At 29.1% G+C, this 22,910-nt stretch overlaps 2 protein-coding genes across 6 annotated transcripts in view; both read right to left on the bottom strand.

Moving 5' to 3' along the window:
* Window positions 1-22,910, bottom strand: part of LOC119610408 (putative uncharacterized protein DDB_G0291812) — a 37,157-nt gene that overhangs the window by 11,449 nt on the left and 2,798 nt on the right. For 4 of the 5 annotated variants that reach the window (XM_037965584.1, XM_037965586.1, XM_037965582.1 and 1 more), the window contains 2 exons: window positions 22,304-22,680; window positions 127-667 (listed from right to left, as the gene is read on the bottom strand). In XM_037965584.1, the coding sequence (XP_037821512.1) occupies window positions 127-135 (9 nt within the window). In that variant the 5' untranslated portion in view covers window positions 136-667; window positions 22,304-22,680. Of the gene's footprint in view, window positions 1-126; window positions 668-22,303; window positions 22,760-22,910 lie in introns of all 5 variants that reach the window. The other variant, XM_037965583.1, reaches the window with a different exon arrangement.
* On the bottom strand, window positions 8,627-10,759 carry LOC119610407. The gene has a single exon (XM_037965581.1). The coding sequence runs from the start codon at window positions 10,690-10,692 to the stop codon at window positions 8,722-8,724; it is 1,971 nt and encodes a 656-aa protein (XP_037821509.1). The 5' UTR covers window positions 10,693-10,759; the 3' UTR covers window positions 8,627-8,721.

The raw sequence follows: 22,910 nt of genomic DNA, 5'->3' as shown, positions 1-22,910 counted from the left end.
ATGTATTTAAGTAGCCCCGTTAGGTGGAAAGCTTCCTAAGTTATTTCTTAATATGTATGCATGTTTGTATTCTTAAAGCCTCTTACATTTTAGGTGACGCTATATGACAATTTGGTAGATACTTACATTCGACATGTTTCTTGAGAGAAAAGTGTGTTTTTGTTTTACACTAAATACACTTTAAAGGAAAATGACACACATACATTAACACCACAGCCATTCACACGCATTTATAAACGTTCACATTTGTACAAAACGGAAACGACAGACTGCTGATGTTTCTGCTGCCTCTGATTCTTGTGATATTTGCAGTTCTTCCCGTTTAACACTTCCGCTAAATTGATTTTTTCTATTTTTTCTCTATTATGTATATATTTTCTTTCGCTGAATTTTCTTTTCCACTTTTTATACCACTGAAGACTAATTTAATGCTTGAATATCCTCAAAAGGATTTATTTTTGCTCTATATACGATACAATTTGTTGAATGATGTTTTTTTTTCGTATATACGTATATTCTTCGATACGTTTTCGTTGTAGTAGTTTCTTTTTGCTGCTGTTGTAGTTTCTTTATTGTTATTTCTTTTGCCGTTTTTTTTTTTTGGTTTCGTAGGGTAATATAATTTTCAGTTCTTACTTCTGGACAGATACAGGTTTCATAAGATTGTCTGAAAGCGGAATATGAAGAAAATAAATAATTATTAATTTTTTATTAAGGGTTTAGTTAAATAATGTTCAATATTAATATCTTAAATTCTAAAAAATTTAAATTAAATCGTTTAACAAAAAGCCACAAAAACTGGTAGGGGACTAGTTGTTACTTTTAAAAAAAAAAACGTGTTCGCTGTTGCAAGAACTTGTTGCCACTTAAACGAAGTGTCTTTTATTTATTTTCCTTGCTTTGTTTATGATTCTATATAATCAATAAATTTAAAGTCCTTGATATATGACAAGTAATTGTAAGGGGGGATTTTAGTTGTCTTTTTTTCTCCTAAAGAAAAACAAACTATTAAACGTTTTTTCTTTAGAAATATACAAAATGTAAAGGAAAGGGCAAATGCCTCTTGTAGAGAAATACGTTAAAAAGCAATAAAGAAAATCCCCTTAAAAGCTGTTAAAATTGAATTAGACATGCAAGTTATTCACTTGCAACAAGAATCATCATACAGTTAAAAAGAGTAAAACACATACAAGCACACTTACTTAATAGTTTAAGCGGCAACAATTTCACACCATACTGCAACAATATTAAGTACAATCAACCAACATGTATGCAACAATCATTCACCACTTACTTTGTCTGTGTGTCAGTCAGACAGGCTGACATAGTCATTCATACACTTACACTTATAGTGATTAAAAAAAAAAAAAATTTATTTTTTTTATTCCTAACTACTTTGGTATACATATAAATTTAGTTCATTTAGGTGAATAATGAAATATCAGAGTTTCATAAAATTTAATCTTGCAGCTCCAATTTAGTCCTAAAGTAGTCTAATCTGTAGTCCTTACTATAGTTAAGAATATAGTCTAGTTTGTTATCTTGACTATAGTCTAGTCTACAATTATGACATTATAATACACTCAAGTTCTAAATATAGTTTATGGTTATTGTTACAGTTTATAGTCCAGCCCGTAGTATAGTCTTTAGACCTGAATATAGTTCATCCTAAAGTCTTGACTATAGTCTATTCTATAGTCGTGACTATATGCTATAGTCCTGACTATAACTAGTCTATAGTCCTGAATATAGTCTAGTCTATAGTTTTGACTATAGTCTAGTCTAGTCTAGTCTATAGTCCTGACTATAGTCCTGACTATAGTCTAGTCTATAGTCCTGACTATAGTCTAGTCTATAGTCCTGCTTATAGTCTAGTCTAGTCTATAGTCCTGACTATAGTCTAGTCTATAGTCCTGACTATGGTCTAGTCTATAGTCCTGACTATAGTCTAGTCTATATTCCTGACTATAATCTAGTCTATCATCCTGACTATAGTCTAGTCTATCATCCTGACTATAGGCTAGTGTATCATCCAAACTATAGTCCTGACTATAGTCTAGTCTATCATCCTGACTATAGTCTAGTGTATATTCCTACTACAGTCTAGTCTGTAGTCAGACTAAACTGACTATTGTCTAGTCCTGACTATAGTCTAGTCTATAGTCTTGGCTATAGTCTAGTCTATTGTCCTGGCTATAGTCTAGTCTAGTCAAGTCTATAGTCTAGTATATAGACCTGACTATAGTATAGTCTAGTCCTGACTATAGTCTAGTCAATAGTTCTGACTATAGTCTAGTCAGTAGTCCTGACTATAGTTCAGTCAGTAGTCCTGTCGATAGTTCAGTCAGTAGTCCTGACTATATTCTAGTCTTTAGTCCTGACTATATTCTAGTCTTTAGTTCTGACTATAGTCTAATCAGTAGTCCTGGGTATAGTGCAGTCACTATTTTCCAGTCTGTATTCCAGACTATAATCCAGTTTATAGTCCCAACTATAATCTAGCCTGCAGTCATGACTATAATCCAGTCTGTATTGCTGACTGTAGCTCTGTCAGTAGTCCTGACTATATTCTACTCTGTACTCCTGACTATAGTCTATTCTGTCGTTCTGACTGTAATCCTGTCTTTAGTCCTGAATATAATTCAGTCTGTAGTCCTGACTATAATCCAGTCTATAGTCCTGACTATAGTTTATAGTCCCAACTATAATCTAGCCTGTAGTCATGACTATAATCCAGTCTGTATTGCTGACTGTAGTTCTGTCAGTAGTCCTGACTATATTCTACTCTGTAATTCTGACTATAGTCTATTCTGTCGTCCTGACTGTAGTCCAGTCTTTAGGCCTGAATATAATCCAGTCTGTAGTGCTGACTATAATCCAGTCTATAGTCCAGTTTTACACAAAAAGCTGACATTCGCGAAACAAATGATGTAAAGTTGGCAATGTTGTGAACATTTTACATTTTTTCTCGATTATCCATTAAACGTTACAACAGATGTGATGGTAGGGCACAACTTAGATAATCATGAATTTGGCATTCGTAGTTTGGTTTTTACCAAACTGCATAAATAAATCATGGCATACTTTTAGGCGTCTTTATGCAACATGTCTCCCGCCAATTAAAAACAGTATATTTTGTATGTGTGTGTATGTGTTTCCTTTTCTAAAGGCCAACTTAATATTTTATTAAACGATAACTTTTATCTGGGTTTTTGCTAGTGGTATCTAACATTTTAAACATGCTATTTTCAGCGTCGTTGTTGTAGTTTTTGCCTGTCTGCATGCCTCTTGCATACATAGTTTGGTAACAACAAGTTTTTTTCATGTCTTCTAACAAAATGACACACACAAATAGTTATTAAGAAAAAATGAAAAAACCTAATAAAAACAGCTATAATTATACTTTGTCTAATGGATTTTTAGAATATTTCAAAAATAGTTGCCCTTTGGTTCTTTTTTTTTATTCTTTGCTACATTTCCTACCACATGTAAAGTTCCCAGGGTGTCGGCTTGCACATTAAAGGTCAGGGGAATATAACTATATATTTGTATGTACGTTTATCCAATTAGTGATAAGTAGCTGTGTTGCATGTATTGGCCGCTGAATTTTTGTAGTTTTAAGGGGGAGCAAACTTACAATTTTCTTAAATTTTACTGGTGGTTTCAAAAATAATTTAGTCATAGTCAAATCTATTGTCTTGACTATAGTTTAGTTTATAACACTGACTATAGTCAGTGTATAGTCTTGGCAATAATGAAGTTTATAGTTCTGCCTGTTATCTAGTCTATAATCCTTACTGTAGTCTGTTCTATAGCCCTAATTATAGTCAAATATATTGTCTTGACTATTGTCTAGTCTACAGTTATGACTAAAGTCTACTCTATAGTTTTTATTTTTCGAATTGAAAGAAACTTTATTGAAATTTTTTTATACAATTAAAATTAATCAAAAACTTGTAAATTTTCTATAAAATGAAGAGGAAATTTATCGAGAATTTTTCTATTTGTAGAACATTCAATAAATTTGATAATTTTCTAAAATTTATTAAAAATTGCGAAAAATCTTTTCAGATTGCTCACAACTCGTATTGTAACTGTATTAAAACCAAATTATTATTATGTTTGTTGAATCGACTGTTGTCTGAGTCTAAATATGTACACATTAGACTGCTCCATAAAGAACATGCGAACTATAAACATAAATTTTAATTGACCAAAAATCTTTGGTAAAGTGAAAACATTGACCTCATTAAGGTAGACTATTGGCATTGCCATGAAATTGAACATAAATATGTTGTATGTAAAGATTAATCCGTATTAATCAGTATCATTCAGAAATCGAACCTAGAACCCGTAGACTGATAGAACTAGCGGACTACTAACAAGTCTACACTGTTGCACTCAATTGTTAATTATATTGTATCATTCTAATATTTATATACATTGTGGTTTTATTTGCAATTAAATGTTGCTGTATTTTCGTTGTAGTTTTTGTTGTTCAAGGTAACAACTGAGGGATTTAATTAACTAAATTCATTAAAATGATTATCCGCATGATAAGCAGAAGAAAATTGCTGAATTTGTTTTGAAAAAGAAATAAAATGGTTAGTTTGGTAAAAGTGTTTAAACAGCAAAAACTAAATTGTTGAATGTCATTTAAAATTATAAATAAGTTGCAATAGATATGCATAATAAACTGTATACTAAATACGGGTAAAAGGGTCTTTTCTAAAACGAAAATAATTAGATTTTTTAAAATAAATAATTTTTATTAGACCTAACTTAGAATGCTTATAAAATGATTTTATAATGTTTCATTTAGCTTTAAAAAAAAAAAAATTATCAAGGATATTAGTTTTTGGTCATTCATGTTTGTTTGCCAAAATCGTCCCTCTAAAAAACAGAAACTACAAAGAAATAAACAGCTAACAAAGAGAGAAAGAAAAAACTTTATGTTCATATTTGCATGAACAGTTTTTGCTCACAATTCTAAACATGAACGTAAAATAAAATAAACTTGTACTTAAATCAATATTGGCTGGCGTTATTTAAATAAAATAGAAGTTGTTTCGTCGTACAGTCTGACCATTATCTGACTTGTCTGTCCAACACAGACGGAATATTTTGGCAAAATGTGCATAAATTGTATCAATTTCAATGCAGACGACCGACAGCAACAACCAAATATTCAAAAAGTGATTTAAATAAATACAAAGTCGAGTATAGTGGGAAGGGTGTTAAATTTATGTGCTGGATTGAATGTAAATTTGATATAATAAATGTTTTATAAGTATGCAAAAAGGGGTAAAGATAGACCTATAGGAGTTTCGTATAAATCGGTTCACTAGTTTTTTTTGTATGTATTCAATGCAAATTTTGTATAATAATGGTATTACCAAAAGTGGGCGGAAAAGGGGGCGTGTTACCCAATCATGATCTAATAAAGTAGTGCGGTTAGATTACAGGTTAATCGCATAAGTTGTTCTTTGTATGCCTTGAACAATAACTGTTAATTGAGGGCCTATCATGAAAAATTTTTGGGTAAATTGAATTTGTCACAAGCCGTTGAAATGTCGAGTTCTTATTAGATTGTAAAACTATCAAGCCATGTCGGTCTGTCTATTAATTAACACCCCCCCCCCCTCATTTTATAAAACGAAACTTTCGTTGAAGTAAAACATGTTTATAAAGAATAAATACTGGGAAATTTTTGAAAATTTGAATTTTTTCATACAACATTTTTTGAACGTTTGTCGTTTCGTTTATTAAAATGAGTTCCTAAAATTGTATGAAATTGTTCCACAAATATTCTCGATTTATAAAATAGGCAATATCGGTCCTCTATACAAGTGTTCCCACGTAATACACAGAGAAAAAACTGAAAATGCGTTTCAATTATAAAATTAATTGCACCTGTCAACAATTTTTCCAATTAAAGTAATAATCAAAGCAATTAATATCAATAGTTTAACCAAAATTTTACATTAATTAATTCATTAATTGAATAAATTAAATATTTAATAAAATAAAATTGTAATTCACTTAATTTAATTTATTAATTAAATGAATTAAACAGTTATTTATACAATCAATGATTGTAACAATAATGTATTAATTAAATACTGATCATGTTAAAGGAATATTTTATATACAAGAATTCGTTGAACATTTACGAAAGTTTTCAGTAAATTAAAAAAATAATTTGAATCAATTAAATATTTAATCAAATAAAAAATTGTTTAAATAAAATTTAAAGAATTAAGAAAACAAGTTAATTGAAAATAAACTGACAAGAAATTATTTCTAAATACAAAATCTTAACAATAATTGTGAATTGATCAAATAAATTTTTCTGTTTCATACAATTGTAAGAATTTGAAATTGTTGAATATTTTAAATCTTGAGAATCATTTACAATTTGAAATCTTAATTAATAATGCAGAATAAAGCATATAGAGGGATTTAGCTAAACTTTCGTAGATTATATGTGGTTCCTCCTTTTCAAAGTCTAAATTAAAGGCCGTCGGTCTAGTATTCCATGTATTCCAAAACTTTCTCGTCGTGATGTATGTCACAATTAACAATGTTTAGTTTTATTCTAATACAACAATTTGAACTTGTTCTAAGATATGATCGAAAAAGAAATTCAAATTTAAAACTTTGTTAAACAAGTTTTAAAATTTCTGGGAGATTTCATGGGGAGACGACAGATTAGGATATAATAGTCAATATCTCTTATAGTTAAGCTGTACCTTCAATTAAATTCGGTCGATATGGGGAAAAACGCATTTTTGTAATTTTTTAACAGTACTATAGTCCAGATAATAGACAAAATACATATACATAAGTGTCAGAAAAAAAACTAAAATTGCGTTGAATATTTACTTAATGAATAGTAATGAATATTGAATTTAATGGGTAGTTTTACAATCTACGTTGGAAATTCCCTTTTTAGATTTTGAGGTTCAAAAAAATTATGAAATTTTTTTAATAGCACATCAACGATATTTTTAGCAAAAGCTGCCAAAGTAATAGCGGTTTAAAGGTAACAGTTTAAAACAAGTAAGAAAGTATAGTCGGGCGTGACCGACCATATGATATCCTACACCAGTTATGAATATTACATGTGATTTATTTTTCATAATAAAGCATTTATCTTCTATTACCTTGTTCCGATACATTTAAGCAATTAATGGATGAAAAACTAATTTTCTGAAAGAGGCTTTATAAGGGGACTAGGGGCGAATATGGACCAAGCCCGATAAAAATTTCTAAATATATTTATATTTACATAATATTTTATTGTGCTGAATTTCATCGCGATATTTGTGTTTATAAGTTAATTTTGGACATTCAAGTAATTTTCTGAAGGGGACTTTGTATGGGAGCTAGGGTCAAATGAGGCCCGATCTCTATGAAATTTGGCAAAATCATCAAGGCTTGTATAAAACATAGTTGTGTCGCTTTTTATCAATATACAGGTATATTTAACATAATTATGAGCTCAGAAGCCCTTTTCGGGGGGTTCTGTTGTATGGGGGCTAGGTGAAATAATGGACCGATTTTAACCATTTTCAACAGGCTTCCTTCCTTGGGCCAAAAATGAGTGTGTGCCAAATTTCATTCAATTATCTTGAAAATTGCGACAAGGTTTGCATGGACAGCCATCCAGCCAGACGGACGGACGGACAGACGGACATAGCTTAATCGACTCAGAAAACGATTCTAAGCCAATTGGTATAATTTAAGGTGGGTATAGGACGAATATTTTTGCATTAAATCCAAAATGGTTGTATTTTTTTGAACGGCTTATAGATTTTGATATAGACCTTATTAGTAGCAACCTTAAAGAATATAATTTTATTAATTTTAATTGGCGGGAAGAGTTTTTCATTAGTTTTTCTTAAAAGAAAAACACTGCGTTTTCTGCACACGACAAACTTTGATGCAAATATTTTTGTTAGGCAATAACTGCTCGTTTATAATTATCTTCTGCTTCCATTTCTGAATTTAAATGAAATTTAAATGTGTTTGGAAATAAATTTCATACACATGACCGAACTTTTTTTAATGCATTTAATGCAAAATCATACTTTTTTCTAACGGCTTATCGATTTTGGTATAAGCTTCTTTGTCACCTACCGTGTAACTCAAGAAACTCCGCATTTTCCACAAAAGGCCTTGGAATTTTTTTTGATGCAAACCAATTCTTTCCAAATAAAGATTGATCACTTGACTTTCTCATTTGTAAGCCGCCCTCATAATATCCAAAAGTTGTGAAAAAAATAGTTCGTTTCAATCAGTTTTTTGAGAAATTTTGACTTTAAGTGTTTATTAAACTGTTAAACTGGGATTAGTGAAAATTATTTAAAAAGTTTTTTCATCGTTGGCCTGTGTAATCTTTTGTTGCAACCCTGAAAAATTGGCAAAATTCTAACTGCTAAAATCTGGCAACGTTTGATAATAACATAAATCTTATCTAGGCTATGTACATATGTATATGTACAAAAATAAATATGTAGATTATTTTGTTGTTACGAATGTTATTTTGAAAACAAAAAAAGGGGAATTTCCTAATAATTATTCAATTCATTTCAATTATGAATTACTTAAAAAAAACAACAAGTTTGCACACCACACAAATTATTATGATATATTTTATTAAAATTAGTAGTGTCCAGTTAATAATGTTTTTTTATAGTTATAGTTATTTTATTTCAATTAGTAGTGTTCTACCGAAATGCCCAGTTCATAATCCAAAGCCTTTATTAATGTTCTATAATCTAGTATAGCTGTACTAAAGTCATCTCTATTACCCTCATCTTCTCTGTTAATGTCATCGAGTGCAAAAATGTTTTCATCTTGTAGAATGGTACTGCCCATAAAGGGCAAGATAAGTTTTCGAAATTCAATTTCTGCCTCTTTACGTTTATTTTTCTTATCCATATACGACTCATTATCCGAATCATCATCCCACTGATCTGCCCACTCGTCATCCGATTCGTTCGTATTTTTTTTCAATTGTCCCAACTTTTCACCAAATACATTTCCATTTACGTTGGCATATAAACAAAATGATTTGAAGTCCAATAGCGTTGATGAGGCATCTTCCGATAGTGTTTGTGTTAAACATTCTTGGTTTGATGTATCATGCAGTTTTTCGGGACTACATATAAGGTCCGTATTAGGACAATCATTTTTTATTGAGGTAAATAATGGAAGTATTTGCTTTGGATTGGTAGGTATCGGTTTAATATTATATTCTTTTTCATTGCCACCTCCATCATCATGAGGACAATCACCCATCACCAATTCTGTAGACACGCTATAAATATCCAGATATTTGTAATAGGGATCTTTCTTTACAAGATCCCAGATTTTATCATGAAGAATTTTAACATTTGACGTAGAATCCAAGTTACAAAATATTCTAGTAAAACTATTTATAACTGGTGTTCCTTTTGTGGGATATCTAACAGATATCATAGAATCGGGAACGCTAAACATTATCGACATATTACATTTCAAATCTTTTATCTTAGTACATTCTATATCGAAGTCATCATCATCAGCATTAACAGCGAAAACATCACCACGACAATGGACATTGAGGAATGTAACATTTGTTTTCTTGAGCGTTGCGTTCGCTTGTATGGGTAGTAAAATGTCTTCGATAAAGTTTATTTCTCCATCATTTGTGTAGATAATGTTATTGGAACTGCCATGAGTCATCGTAATAAAGTATAAATTTTTAAGATATGTCATATCTTTACGACACAAATAATCTTTCCATCTCAAAAATTGATCCTTACTAATATCGTTTATTACTATAAACGGAGTTCGGGTTTCTATAAATGTTCTTATCAAATCGAGAACATCGTTTTCACTGCCCTCGCGAGTATCCAACTCAAGTTCAGTATTTGTAAAATAGTAATTATTAATGATAATGGCCAATGCTGGATTCACACCATAGAAATATAAACTGGCAGTTGATTTTAACTGTATCAATAAATATTGACATTTTAGTACTTTTTGGATTTCTTGGGCCGTCGTAAATGGGGTGGAAGTCAATAGGTGCAAAAGAACTTGAATTCCTCTTTCGAAATGATCTTGAAACAAAGTGGTGTTATCTAATTCCATTGACTTGAAAATAAAGAAATCTTCGAACATTGAATCGAAAAGAATATCCGGTGTAAATGCATGTGAGTATCCTCTATAAGAAGCCCAAATCAATTTTAATTGATTCCGTATGCGTTTATTGCTTTGGATTGCCTTAATTATTGTACAAAGACTTTTTCTGCGGCAGCGGGCCTTTTGACAATTAATAAAAATAATTATTGATGAATAGTGTTCGAATGTTGACATTGATAAACGTTCGTAAATATTGTGTGCCTTTACAATCTCGTAGTTTAAATTATTTACATAGTACACATAATTAGGTATTTTATTAAAAACTCGCCACTTTTCATGTTTCCCACAATCAACAGTTAATATTTTTATTTTCAATCCCATTAATTCTAAATTTTCCTCTGTCATACCACTCGCCGAAATCTTCGTTTCGATCGCTGGCTTCAGAATTTTTTTCTTTGATGTTTTTCGTTTTTTAATAACTTTTTTAAACATTTTTTTTTTGTAAGTACAAAAAAACTTGTTGCTCCTTCTTATTTTGTTTTTAATCACCTTTTTAGACATTTTTGAAGTAAACAAAGACGTGCTGTTGCTGCTTCGATGATTATTTTAAATGTGTGAAAATTCTGTATTGATTATTAGTCATTTTTGTTGGAATTTATCGTTTGAAAGCGTTGCCATGTATATTTCTTAAGATCACAATCTCCAAGTTGCCAATATAAATATTGCGCAGTGCGAAATTATTGTTTAGTATTGGTAACACAATTTAAAATGAAAAAATGACTGTTATATTTAAATTAATATAAAACTTAGTAATTAAAATAATTGAATAATTTTTGAAAAAATTCAATTCTCTGTTTAAGTCACTGTTTTGTTTAATTGACTGTTACATTGAAATATATTTAAAAATGTTGGTGACAAACATATTGGTTCTTTATATATTTTTTGCAACATTTAAAAAAACGTTTATAAACATTTTTATAAAAAAAAAATTAAAAATACCCAGTGTACATCGCCAACCTCATCATAAAGGAATTAAATAAATATTTTTGTAAAAGTCAGACATGGGGGGTAATGATTACACAAAATAATTTATTACATGGTCAATTACAATTACTTCTAATGTGTAATTGAGTAATAACCAATTACAAATTCTTGTAATTGTAATTGAAATTTTTCCAGTTACAATTACTTGTAATGTGTAATTGACCAATAACCAATTACAATTACTTGTAATTGTAATTGAAGTTTTGCCAATTACAATTATTTGTAATTGTAATTGAAGTTTCCAATTAAAATTACTTGTAATTGTCATTAAAGTATTACTAATTACAAATTACATGTAATTATAAGGAACAAAATTCACAATTACAAGTAATTGTAATTGGCAAAACTTCAATTACCATTAAAAATAATTGTAATTGTCAAAACTTCAATTACAATTACAAGTAATTGTAATTGGTAAAGCTTCAATTACAATTACTTCAAATGTAATTGTAATTGGTAAAGCTTCAATTACAATTACTTCAAATGTAATTGTAATTGAAAATGTAGTCATTACCCCCCAACCCTGGTAAATGTACATATCGCACACCCAGTACAAAAGTGACTCAAATCAAAATTTTATTTTGCGTTTTTATATTCTAGAAGCCTTAAACTATGCATCTCTAAATAAATATAAGTGTATTTTGTTATTGTTAACGGTTGATGAAAAAAACGTTATGTCTCACTTTATGCTTCGGGATTTTAAAAAAAACGAAGAAGTACCAAAAAGTACTAGAGTCCGACCGAACTCAAAATTTCGTTCGGTACCGAACACCGAACCCGAACTTCGGTAAATTTGATAGTTCGGCCGAACCCTAACTTTGTTCGGTTTTCATAGTTCGGTGAACACGAACTTTTTTTAAATGAAAAATAATACTTTTTTATTTTTGGGTTTTAAACGATTTATTGACAATGATATAATTATCTGTAAGAGCACGCTGAGAAAAAACATGGTTGTGATAACCATGTTCTAAGAGCATTAAAATTATGATTGTAGTCTAAACATATTATCGTTATTGTAACAATTTTAAAATATCATATGATTAAATACCGTCAAAATATTTCATCATGATATTTTTGTATTTATCATAATATTGTTATACATGATATTATGATCCAATGTGATCAAAATTTCGTTTTAAATATGTATCGAGATCAAAATGAATTTTATCGAATGAGTAAAATAAGTTTTTAAAAAAATAAAAAATATATATACAATACTTAACACAATTCGCAAATTTCAATTTGCCAATTTATATGAAATTTTGGTTCATAAAAAAATTTAAGTATAATTTCATAAAAATACTTGCATTTTGAAGCTTGTTATGGACGTTAGTAATTTTCTAAAGCGAACATTATATGGAGGCCATTTCCAAATGTAAACCGATTTTGTCCATTTTGAATACCAATCAAACTGCAACAATAGTTTAGGTCCTATCGTTCTTTCAAGAGACTGACTGACAGACATGTCTAGATCGTTTGAGAATAAGAACCTAGAAAATTTCGATGTTACAAATGAAATCAAAGATTTATAATCGAAACTAGACAATTAAAATGAAATGTTTCACTTTTCTTAGCTTTTTAATCACTTTCTGGTTAACAGTTTTTCAAATCAGCCGAAAAGAAAAACGGTTAAAAAGGCGTTTTGTACCTATGTATATTCGAAATTTATTGTACAGCCAGGATGTATGATAACTTCTGTAAACAGATTTTCAGCATTTTTAAAACTTTTTGATGATATAAAAATATGATAAAAAAACAAAAAATTTATAAAAAGTTCGGCGTTATGTGTTCGGTCAAAATTTCGCCGAACACCGAACATTAACCGAATCTCACATTTTACCGAACTCCGAACCCGTACCCGAACGTTCGGTCGGACACTAAAAATTACCCTTTTTATATATTCTCATTGACTCCGGGCTCCACATGCTTAATTTCATTTTTCTAGAATCAATATTTTACAGACAGAGTTAATACTAATGGACCATAATTTCTTGTAAACTTAGATCTTTTCAAGTGTGAAAATGATTGTTGCATGGTGTTACCTATTGCATTTCTTATTTATAGGAAAATTGTATAATAAAATAATGAATTATACATATATATAAATATATTATCAGGCTTGGCCGATTTTACTTTTTCAATTGTTCAATATGAACTAAAACCTGTACTGCATATTAATTTTATTATTATTGGTCATTAAACTTTACACATTGTTAATTTGCATTTTACTTTCATAAATTCCACTTACTGTTTATTGAACTGCAAAACTGTAGGTTGTTTTGGAAGAACATTGCAACAACAAAGAAAATCCTTTAATATGCACTTCATTGCACAAATAAAATCAATTTTTCCTTCTTCTTCTTGTTGTTGATGTTTTTTGTTTGTTCATTTAATATTTTCCACTGGCTCGTTTGTTCATAGAGGATTCTCCTTTGAACGTTTTATTAGCATGAATTTGCGTATTTGGAACAATTGCATTTTTGTAGAACAAAGTGGAGCATGATACATTTTCAATAGGAATAAGTATGAAGAATATACATACATATGTATGTATTTAGGGAAAGTTGCAACATTAAAAGAAATTTTTGTTTTTAATAAAGATTTTTAATTGTATAAGTTTTCTTGGGGGAGATTAGTACTGACATTTATTTGTAGACGTTTTTTTTTAAATAAGAGCAAAGAAGGGGGAAATAACTTATATTTTATCTAAGTCGCCGTAAGAACGATTTTTAATATTCTAATAAAGCTTCGTATTTAGGTCAAATTCCCACTTTTCTCATGTTTTCTTAACTGCACTAGCTATAGACTACACTATAGACTAGACTATAGACTAGACTATAGACTAGACTATAGAATAGACTATAGACTAGACTATAGACTAGACTATAGACTAGACTATAGACTAGACTACAGACTAGACTATAGACTAGACTATAGACTAGACTATAGACTAGACTATAGACTAGACTATAGACTAGACTATAGACTAGACTATAGACTAGACTACAGACTAGACTATAGACTAGACTATAGACTAGACTATAGACTAGACTATAGACTAGACTATAGACTAGACTATAGACTAGACTATAGACTAGACTATAGACTAGACTATAGACTAGACTATAGACTAGACTATATACTAGACTATAGACTATACTATAGACTACACTATACACTAGTCTATAGACTAGACTATAGACTAGACTATAGACTAGTCTATAGACTATACTATAGACTATACTATAGACTAGACTATAGACTAGACTATAGACTAGACTAGACTATAGACTAGACTATAGACTAGACTATAGACTAGACTATAGACTAGACTATAGACTAGACTATAGACTAGACTATAGACTAGACTATAGACTAGACTATAGACTAGACTATAGACTAGACTATAGACTAGACTATAGACTAGACTATAGACTAGACTATAGACTAGACTATAGACTAGACTATAGACTAGACCATAGACTAGACTATAGACTAGACTATAGACTAGACTATAGACTAGACTATAGACTAGACTATAGACTAGACTATAGACTAGACTATAGACTAGACTATAGACTAGACTATAGACTAGACTATAGACTAGGACTATAGACTAGACTATAGACTAGACTATAGACTAGACTATAGACTAGACTATAGACTAGACTATAGACTAGACTATAGACTAGACTATAGACTAGACTATAGACTAGACTATAGACTAGACTATAGACTAGACTATAGACTAGACTATAGACTAGACTATAGACTAGACTATAGACTAGACTATAGACTAGACTATAGACTAGACTATAGACTAGACTATAGACTAGACTATAGACTAGACTATAGACTAGACTATAGACTAGACTAGACTATAGACTAGACTATAGACTAGACTATAGACTAGACTATAGACTAGACTATAGACTAGACTATAGACAGACTATAGACTAGACTATAGACTAGACTATAGACTAGACTATATACTAGACTATAGACTAGACTATAGACTAGACTATAGACTAGACTAATAGACTAGACTATAGACTAGACTATAGACTAGACTAGACTATAGACTAGACTATAGACTAGACTATAGACTAGACTATAGACTAGACTATAGACTAGACTATAGACTAGACTATAGACTAGACTATAGACTAGACTATAGACTAGACTATAGACTAGACTATAGACTAGACTATAGACTAGACTATAGACTAGACTATAGACTAGACTATAGACTAGACTATAGACTAGACTATAGACTAGACTATAGACTATAGACTAGACTATAGACTAGACTATAGACTAGACTATAGACTAGACTATAGACTAGACTATAGACTAGACTATAGACTAGACTATAGACTAGACTATAGACTAGACTATAGACTAGACTATAGACTAGACTATAGACTAGACTATAGACTAGACTATAGACTAGACTATAGACTAGACTATAGACTAGACTATAGACTAGACTATAGACTAGACTATAGACTAGACTATAGACTAGTCTATAGACTAGACTATAGACTAGACTAAAGACTAGTCTATAGACTAGACTATAGACTAGACTATAAACTAGACTATAGACTAGACCCTAGACTATAGTCAAGTCTAGACTATATTCATGTTAATACGTGAAAGATCGATTTTATAAGGAAACAGTGTGTTAAATAATTAAATAATGGTTTAAAAAGTGTAACAACAGCTTAACTTAAAATAAAATATGAAAATACTGAAACAATTCGTACTAAACTAAAGAAAAAGAATACATACTGTAATGAAAAGAAGTGCAAACACTGAAAAATTAATTTAAAATTAAACCTATACATATGCAATTTAAAATCAAGGGTTTCTAAATAATTCCTGTCTGTTCTGTAAACCGAATCCGAGTAAATTTTTCGATTAAAAACGAATCTCATAATTTTTCTCGTTTTAAAACCGAGTACACAAATTTAGTCGGAAGTAAGTCGATATTAATTTTATTAAAATAAATTAAATAATTGTTTTTTTAGGTTTTTTTATAATATAATTGTAACTTAATGTAAATGCTATGGTCATTTTAAACACTTTTTCATTTCAAATATGATTGTTTTTCTGAATTTTACGTTCAAATAAAAATTAAATTTGCAGAACACTATATTCGGTTTTAAAAGTTTCTCGGTTTTGAAACCGAATCGATTATCAAAACAGACAGGATTAAGATTTATTGGCAACTAGAATCAATTTTATTAATGTATAAGTAATATTCAAAAAATTAATTATCTCTTAATCATTCATCCTTGTTCGAGTGATGGATGTTTACTTTATCCATCGATTTAAATGCTATTCTTAAGTAAATAAAGGTTGCTGTAAATCTAGATACTTCACTAAACTTTAAGTTGCGCAATATTAGTATTTACTGACAATGGAGGAAAAATGAAAATAGATACCCTTAAATAACATATTTTTATATGTGTTATTCTATTTTAGTTCATGTTTATTTGCCACAAAATATAATCACTGTCAGCATCAATGTGACAGTAGTTGTTGGTTAAAAGAATAGTAAAAGCATGACATATACTAAAGAAACAAGTGAAATGAAAATAAATTTAGTTTAACCCCTTATAAGGCGTTGTATATAAGTCTAAAAAAAAACAAATTTTAATTTTTTTAGAATATATTCAAGGAAAAAAGTATTAAATGTTCATAAAGGATTAATTCTAAAACAAACATTAAAACTACAGTTGTAGTTGCCGTATTTAGGATGCAAATACGAGATCTACTCAGTCAACATACAAAACAAACGAATTTCACACGAAAGGATTGCATTGGATTGTAGTACAAGTGGTAATTAAAATTTATATTATAATAAAAACACCAACACCCACATACTGCCACGAACACACTTACACATTGTGGTGCGAGTCTACTTGTGCAATATGAAGTGTAGCTGAAGAAGCACGTATGAATGTTGTAAGCGTTATTATTCATATACTCCTCCTCCACCTATATTATCTTTATTGTTTATTTTTCAACACAATTCAAAAAAACATCAGTATCTAAACAATTAACAGTTGAAACAAAACAATTAGAAACAATGCGGATTAGTTGGTAGGACTAAAACTAACAAACTAATTAGAGAGGATTTTACCATGAAATTTTACATACAAAACTACTCGAGATGTGAGATACTGCAGACCAGTTCATGGTGGAATCATGGAATTTAGTAGAGTTTATTATAACACTTTTTTATTTATACTTTTAACCATAAAAAAAATAAATCATCTTACAATCCACTGCGTATAAGTAATAATTAATTTTTCATTGAATTTAATAACACTCATACGCTTAAGTTGTTTTAACTTTTAATACATTTTTGCATTAGTGAATACTATTTAATTTATTTCTTTCGTTACACAACTCATTTTTAAAAGATTTATTTTATTTAAACTCATGAGAATTATTTTTGTTTCAAAACTGAAGAGTTTTTATGTTCACTTCATGAGAGATATAAATGAATTTTGTTTTTTAATTACTCTCACAAGAGATATCAAAATGGATTGAATATGAATAAAACTAACATAAAATAATTTAATAAATTTATTTTCTGGTCTTTAAGTTTAAATTTCACTCGTGAAATTTATTATTTAATCTCAGAAGAAAAAAATATTCAAAATAAAGTAACAATTTATATCGCTTGATGTAATATCTCTCTCGAGAGAAATCTATTTGAACGCTCTTTTTTCACTATGCTTGGAAAACATAAATTTAAATATTAACATTTTATTTACTTAAAAATATAACAACACTAAAAAATATTTATTTATGTAATTTGTGTAGTAACCCTCTACTCATTTTTTGGGGATTTATTGTAATTTGAGAAATTGAAATATGTAAATGATGAAAAAATTAAAATATGCTGACAAGAAATAAATGACATACTTATATTGCCAATGGCAAAAAATTTTAATTTTTACAGCTAAAAAACTGCTGAATACAAAAATAATTAAATGAAATGAAAATGGAATAAAACGATTCAAAGGCAATTTGAAATTGTACCCTAAAAGTTGAAAAATATCATTATATTAAAAGCAACATTATTTTAGAAGTCATTAAAAAATATATTGAAGACTATATATAGCCTCGTATTTCCATACCGCTGGGACAATAAGTCGGGTATGAACGATCATTAACCCCATCGATTATACAAATATAATATCGAGATTTGAGTTTCAGATCACAGACTAGACTAGTCCATAGACTTGCAAATTGTCTAATCTTTAGACCAGACACTGGACAATACACTAGGCAATAGATTAGTCCATAGACTAGGTAATAAACTAGTCCATAAACTAAGCAATAGACTAGATATTAGACTCTTCTAAAACCTAGGCATTAGTCTAGTCAATAGAATAGGCAATGGACAGTCCACAGACTTGGCAATAGTCTAGTCCAGATATTATGCATAGACTGGGCAATAGAGTTTGCAATAGACTAGTCCGTAGACTATGCAATAGACTAGTCAGTAGACTATGCAATAGACTAGTTCATAGACTGGGCAATAGATTAGTCTATAGCCCAGTCCACAGACAAGGCAATAGACTAGTAAATGGACAAGATAATAGACTAGTAAATATATCTGTATATATTTGTTAAAAACTATAATATATTTTCTTACTCCCACTCCTAATAACAGGCGTCATAAAGCAAACTACTCCCACAATCTAACTAGTTAACACTCCCTCTCTTTCTCTCAGTTTTCCTCTCCCTCTCATCTAAAGTACTTATTTTCAGCCATAAACAAATTTAAATTGCTTTTCATTTGATCGAATTATCTATCCATCATCTCAATACAAATTACCTCTTTTATAGGACTACAACTAACGTTGCAACTTTAAGTAATGTATTTAGTTTGTTTTATTGTTTTTCCATTATTTTTATATTCTTTTTTATTGTTTTAAGTAGTTTAATAAATCATTAAATCGAAAAATCTCTCTACACAAAAGTATTAGTAAATAGTTCAGTTCACAATATGTTTGTGTATGTGTGTTTGCCTGCATACATATGTAGTTTTTATGATACACAAGTGACACAAAAGCATGACAAACATCTAAGTGTAAAACTTTGGAATAATTTTCAAAGAATATTGTGACCAAACTGAGAAAAAAAGTAATATTCATTATAAAGATAAAGTTTTTGTTGTTTCTTTGTCATCAAAAAAAAAAAAAAAATAATAAAATAAAAACAAATTATTTATAATATTTATGGCAAACTTTGAGAAAAAATCAAACAAAATTGGTCTTAACAAAATTAAAAAAAAAAACTTTAAGGTCAACCAATTTGAAAACCCACTCATAAAAGCCGCAAATGTTTTTATTTTCAGCTTATAAATATATGTATACTATACTAGCTTTACCCAGTGCGCTTCGCTACTCTTAAAACAATATAAATTAAAAACTCTTTACGGGTACAACAATATAGTTTTTCCTATAAATATGAAAAAATCACTTTTTAATAAATTACCAGCTTTAACTGATATCTTAGAAATTCAAATATAAAATTATTTATATGTATGTATGTACGATAATAGAATCTCTGTTAGGAATCAGACACATGCCCCCAAACGTTGAAGCACTCTACCAACTTGTGTCTTAAATACAAAAAATTAATCAAAATTTATGCATTTTTAGTAGTTTTATGAAATATATGTGTACTTGGGCGTATACGTGTTATTGAATTCAATTCACAAATAAATATTATGTATACGCAGTGGAATTGAAAAAAAGAACGCCCTTTTATACCCACTATAAAAAATGTTAAGGTACAATTCAGTTTGTCATTCAGCTTATATTGTAAATATAGGATTTAGACCCACACATTGTATGTATATTTTGAGTCCTTATATGATTCTAAGTCGACCTAGTCATGTTCGTCCGTCTATCCGTTGAAAGCTCGATAGGATATAGACATGAAGAAAGATAATTTCTAATGATAAGATTATTTTCGTATTGAAAATAGGCAACATCGGTCGACTATTTATCCTATCACCCCGGATTACGGTTTAAAACATAATACATTCAAGTAAGTAATAATAACTCTAAAAGTCACTCTGATGTTCTTATTGATATCGATATATCGCTCATTTACTACAAGACCGGCGTAAATAATAAATCTTCGTTCTGAGTAAAACAGCATTGAATGTTTTATGAAATTTTGCTATTTTTTAAATCACTTATATAAAAAGTAGGTTTTAACATGTAATCTCAACTGAAGTTAAACGAAAATTTTTAAATATCAAATATACGTGAAAAAATTACTCGTAAATAACACCCTGTAACAATTTTGGAAAATAGCTTTCACACATAGAAAAGTTGATATGCATGTGAAATTAGATTCCATTTATAGCAAGTCTGAGTACTCCAAATTTTATAATCAGCTCTTATGTCCTTATAAAAGGACTTCAAAGTGAAAAGGACTTAGAATTTCGAACGAATATTTTATATACATATTTATATGTATGTGTTGTATGATGCTAATATTGATATCTAATGAAAGCTAGGAATCTGTACATTCTATCTGTATTATATATTTGATTTTCTTAGACAAAAAATCAAAAAAGAAAAAAATGTCATTGAAGCAGATGTCCTAAGCTTCATTTCATATTAGTATTAATACCAAATTTTTTATATATATTTGGAACTTCATCTTTTGAAATCGTATGTCCTTTAAACTTTAAGGTCCTTTTACAGGGCCATGAGAGCTGATTATGAGAAACTGATTACGCAGAGTTAATACTAGTGGTCCACAGTTTCCAGAACACATAGATTTTTTCGTGTGTGAAAATTACTGTTGCACGGGTGTAATAGATAATTTTGAAAATTGCCAAAACACATGTTTTCTAATTTTCTAATTTTCTTGTTAGTTAGTTAGTTAGTTAGTTAGTTAGTTAGTTAGTTAGTTAGTTAGTTAGTTAGTTAGTTAGTTAGTTAGCTAGTTAGTTAGTTAGTTAGTAGTTAGTTAGTTAGTAGTTAGTTAGTTAGTTAGTTAGTTAGTTAGTTAGTTAGTTAGTTAGTTAGTAGTTAGTTAGTTAGTAGTTAGTTAGTTAGTTAGTTAGTTAGTTAGTTAGTTAGTTAGTTAGTTAGTAGTTAGTTAGTAGTTAGTTAGTTAGTTAGTTAGTTAGTTAGTTAGTTAGTAGTAGTTAGTTAGTTAGTTAGTTAGTTAGTAGTTAGTTAGTTAGTTAGTTAGTTAGTTAGTTAGTAGTTAGTTAGTTAGTTAGTTAGTTAGTTAGTTAGTTAGTTAGTTAGTTAGTTAGTTAGTTAGTTAGTTAGTTAGTTAGTTAGTTAGTTAGTTAGTTAGTTAGTTAGTTAGTTAGTTAGTTAGTTAGTTAGTTAGTTAGTTAGTTAGTTAGTTAGTTAGTTAGTTAGTTAGTTAGTTAGTTAGTTAGTTAGTTAGTTAGTTAGTTAGTTAGTTAGTTAGTTAGTTAGTTAGTTAGTTAGTTAGTTAGTTAGTTAGTTAGTTAGTTAGTAGTTAGTTAGTTAGTTAGTTAGTTAGTTAGTTAGTTAGTTAGTTAGTTAGTAGTTAGTTAGTTAGTTAGTTAGTTAGTTAGTTAGTTAGTTAGTTAGTTAGTTAGTTAGTTAGTAGTTAGTTAGTTAGTTAGTTAGTTAGTTAGTTAGTTAGTTAGTTAGTTAGTTAGTTAGTTAGTTAGTTAGTTAGTTAGTAGTTAGTTAGTTAGTTAGTTAGTTAGTTAGTTAGTTAGTTAGTTAGTTAGTTAGTTAGTTAGTCCTGCTTTTTTTGTAATAATTCGGATAAGTTACACCTTATTCTTAAATATACAACATTTTTTTAATTATTTAAGGAAATTACCTCATTGTTACCTAAAACAAAACTTACAATTATGGAAATATTTTAAAACCTGCAAGCTATCTTTCATTTTTTTTAATCTTTAGAGAATTTTATATTTTTTTAGTTATTGTTTTTATTCCTTTTACAGTTTAAGTTTCAAGTTTATTTTTTCCTCTTTATATTTGAGTTTAAATAAGCCTAAGGATAATAAGGATCATTATACTACTAAACACATACACATATGTATACATGAAGAGTGCATATACTCTAAATAGGAGGACGAACTTACCTTTTATTAATTTACATTGCGGTGGCTGCTTCTGTTTATGTGTAACGTTTTTTTATTATGGCTTGTTTCCGTTTCCCTCTTTTTTGGTTTTGTGTTGTTTGAATGTTGTAAGTTGGGTTTTGTTGGTTGGCTTTTTTAGTTTTTCTGACTGTTAGTCTTTCTGACCGTCGATCCTAAAGACTGTGCGTCAGCCAGGCAGACAGACTGCACATTTGGTTGTGTCGTGGTGTTTATTAAAAATTTAAGTTACGCAAAACCTTTTTATTATTTTTTCTTCATTTATACATATTTTGCAGTTGTTGTATGAATGTAATGTCTGGGTTTTGTATTTTCTTTGGTATGAGTTTGTGTTAAATTTAAGTATTGCTAAATATTTTCTATAGATACATCGTTTAGGTTTTTATTTTATTTTATTTATTTTTTTTTTTTTAATTTTCTACCTTTTTAATGTTTCTGCTGAGTTTGTTGAAATAGTGCAAAATTTTAATTAAAATTTGTATGCTTTATGAAATGTCATATTTCAAATGTTAATAGTAGTTGTTTAAGAAAATGTAGAAAAAAATATAGACATAAATTTATGGGAAAAAATTAAGCTAAATATTTTAGT

Source organism: Lucilia sericata, unplaced genomic scaffold, assembly GCF_015586225.1.
Source record: "Lucilia sericata isolate MDLA Ls3-8-SP2 unplaced genomic scaffold, ASM1558622v1 Contig001180F_arrow, whole genome shotgun sequence".
Classification (NCBI taxonomy): domain Eukaryota; kingdom Metazoa; phylum Arthropoda; class Insecta; order Diptera; family Calliphoridae; genus Lucilia; species Lucilia sericata.
This window is presented reverse-complemented; position numbering and strand designations above follow the sequence as displayed.

Bases quoted from the DNA above. Each gene is read 5' to 3' on its own strand.
- LOC119610407 (XM_037965581.1), bottom strand. From the start codon at position 10,692: ATGTCTAAAAAGGTGATTAAAAACAAAATAAGAAGGAGCAACAAGTTT.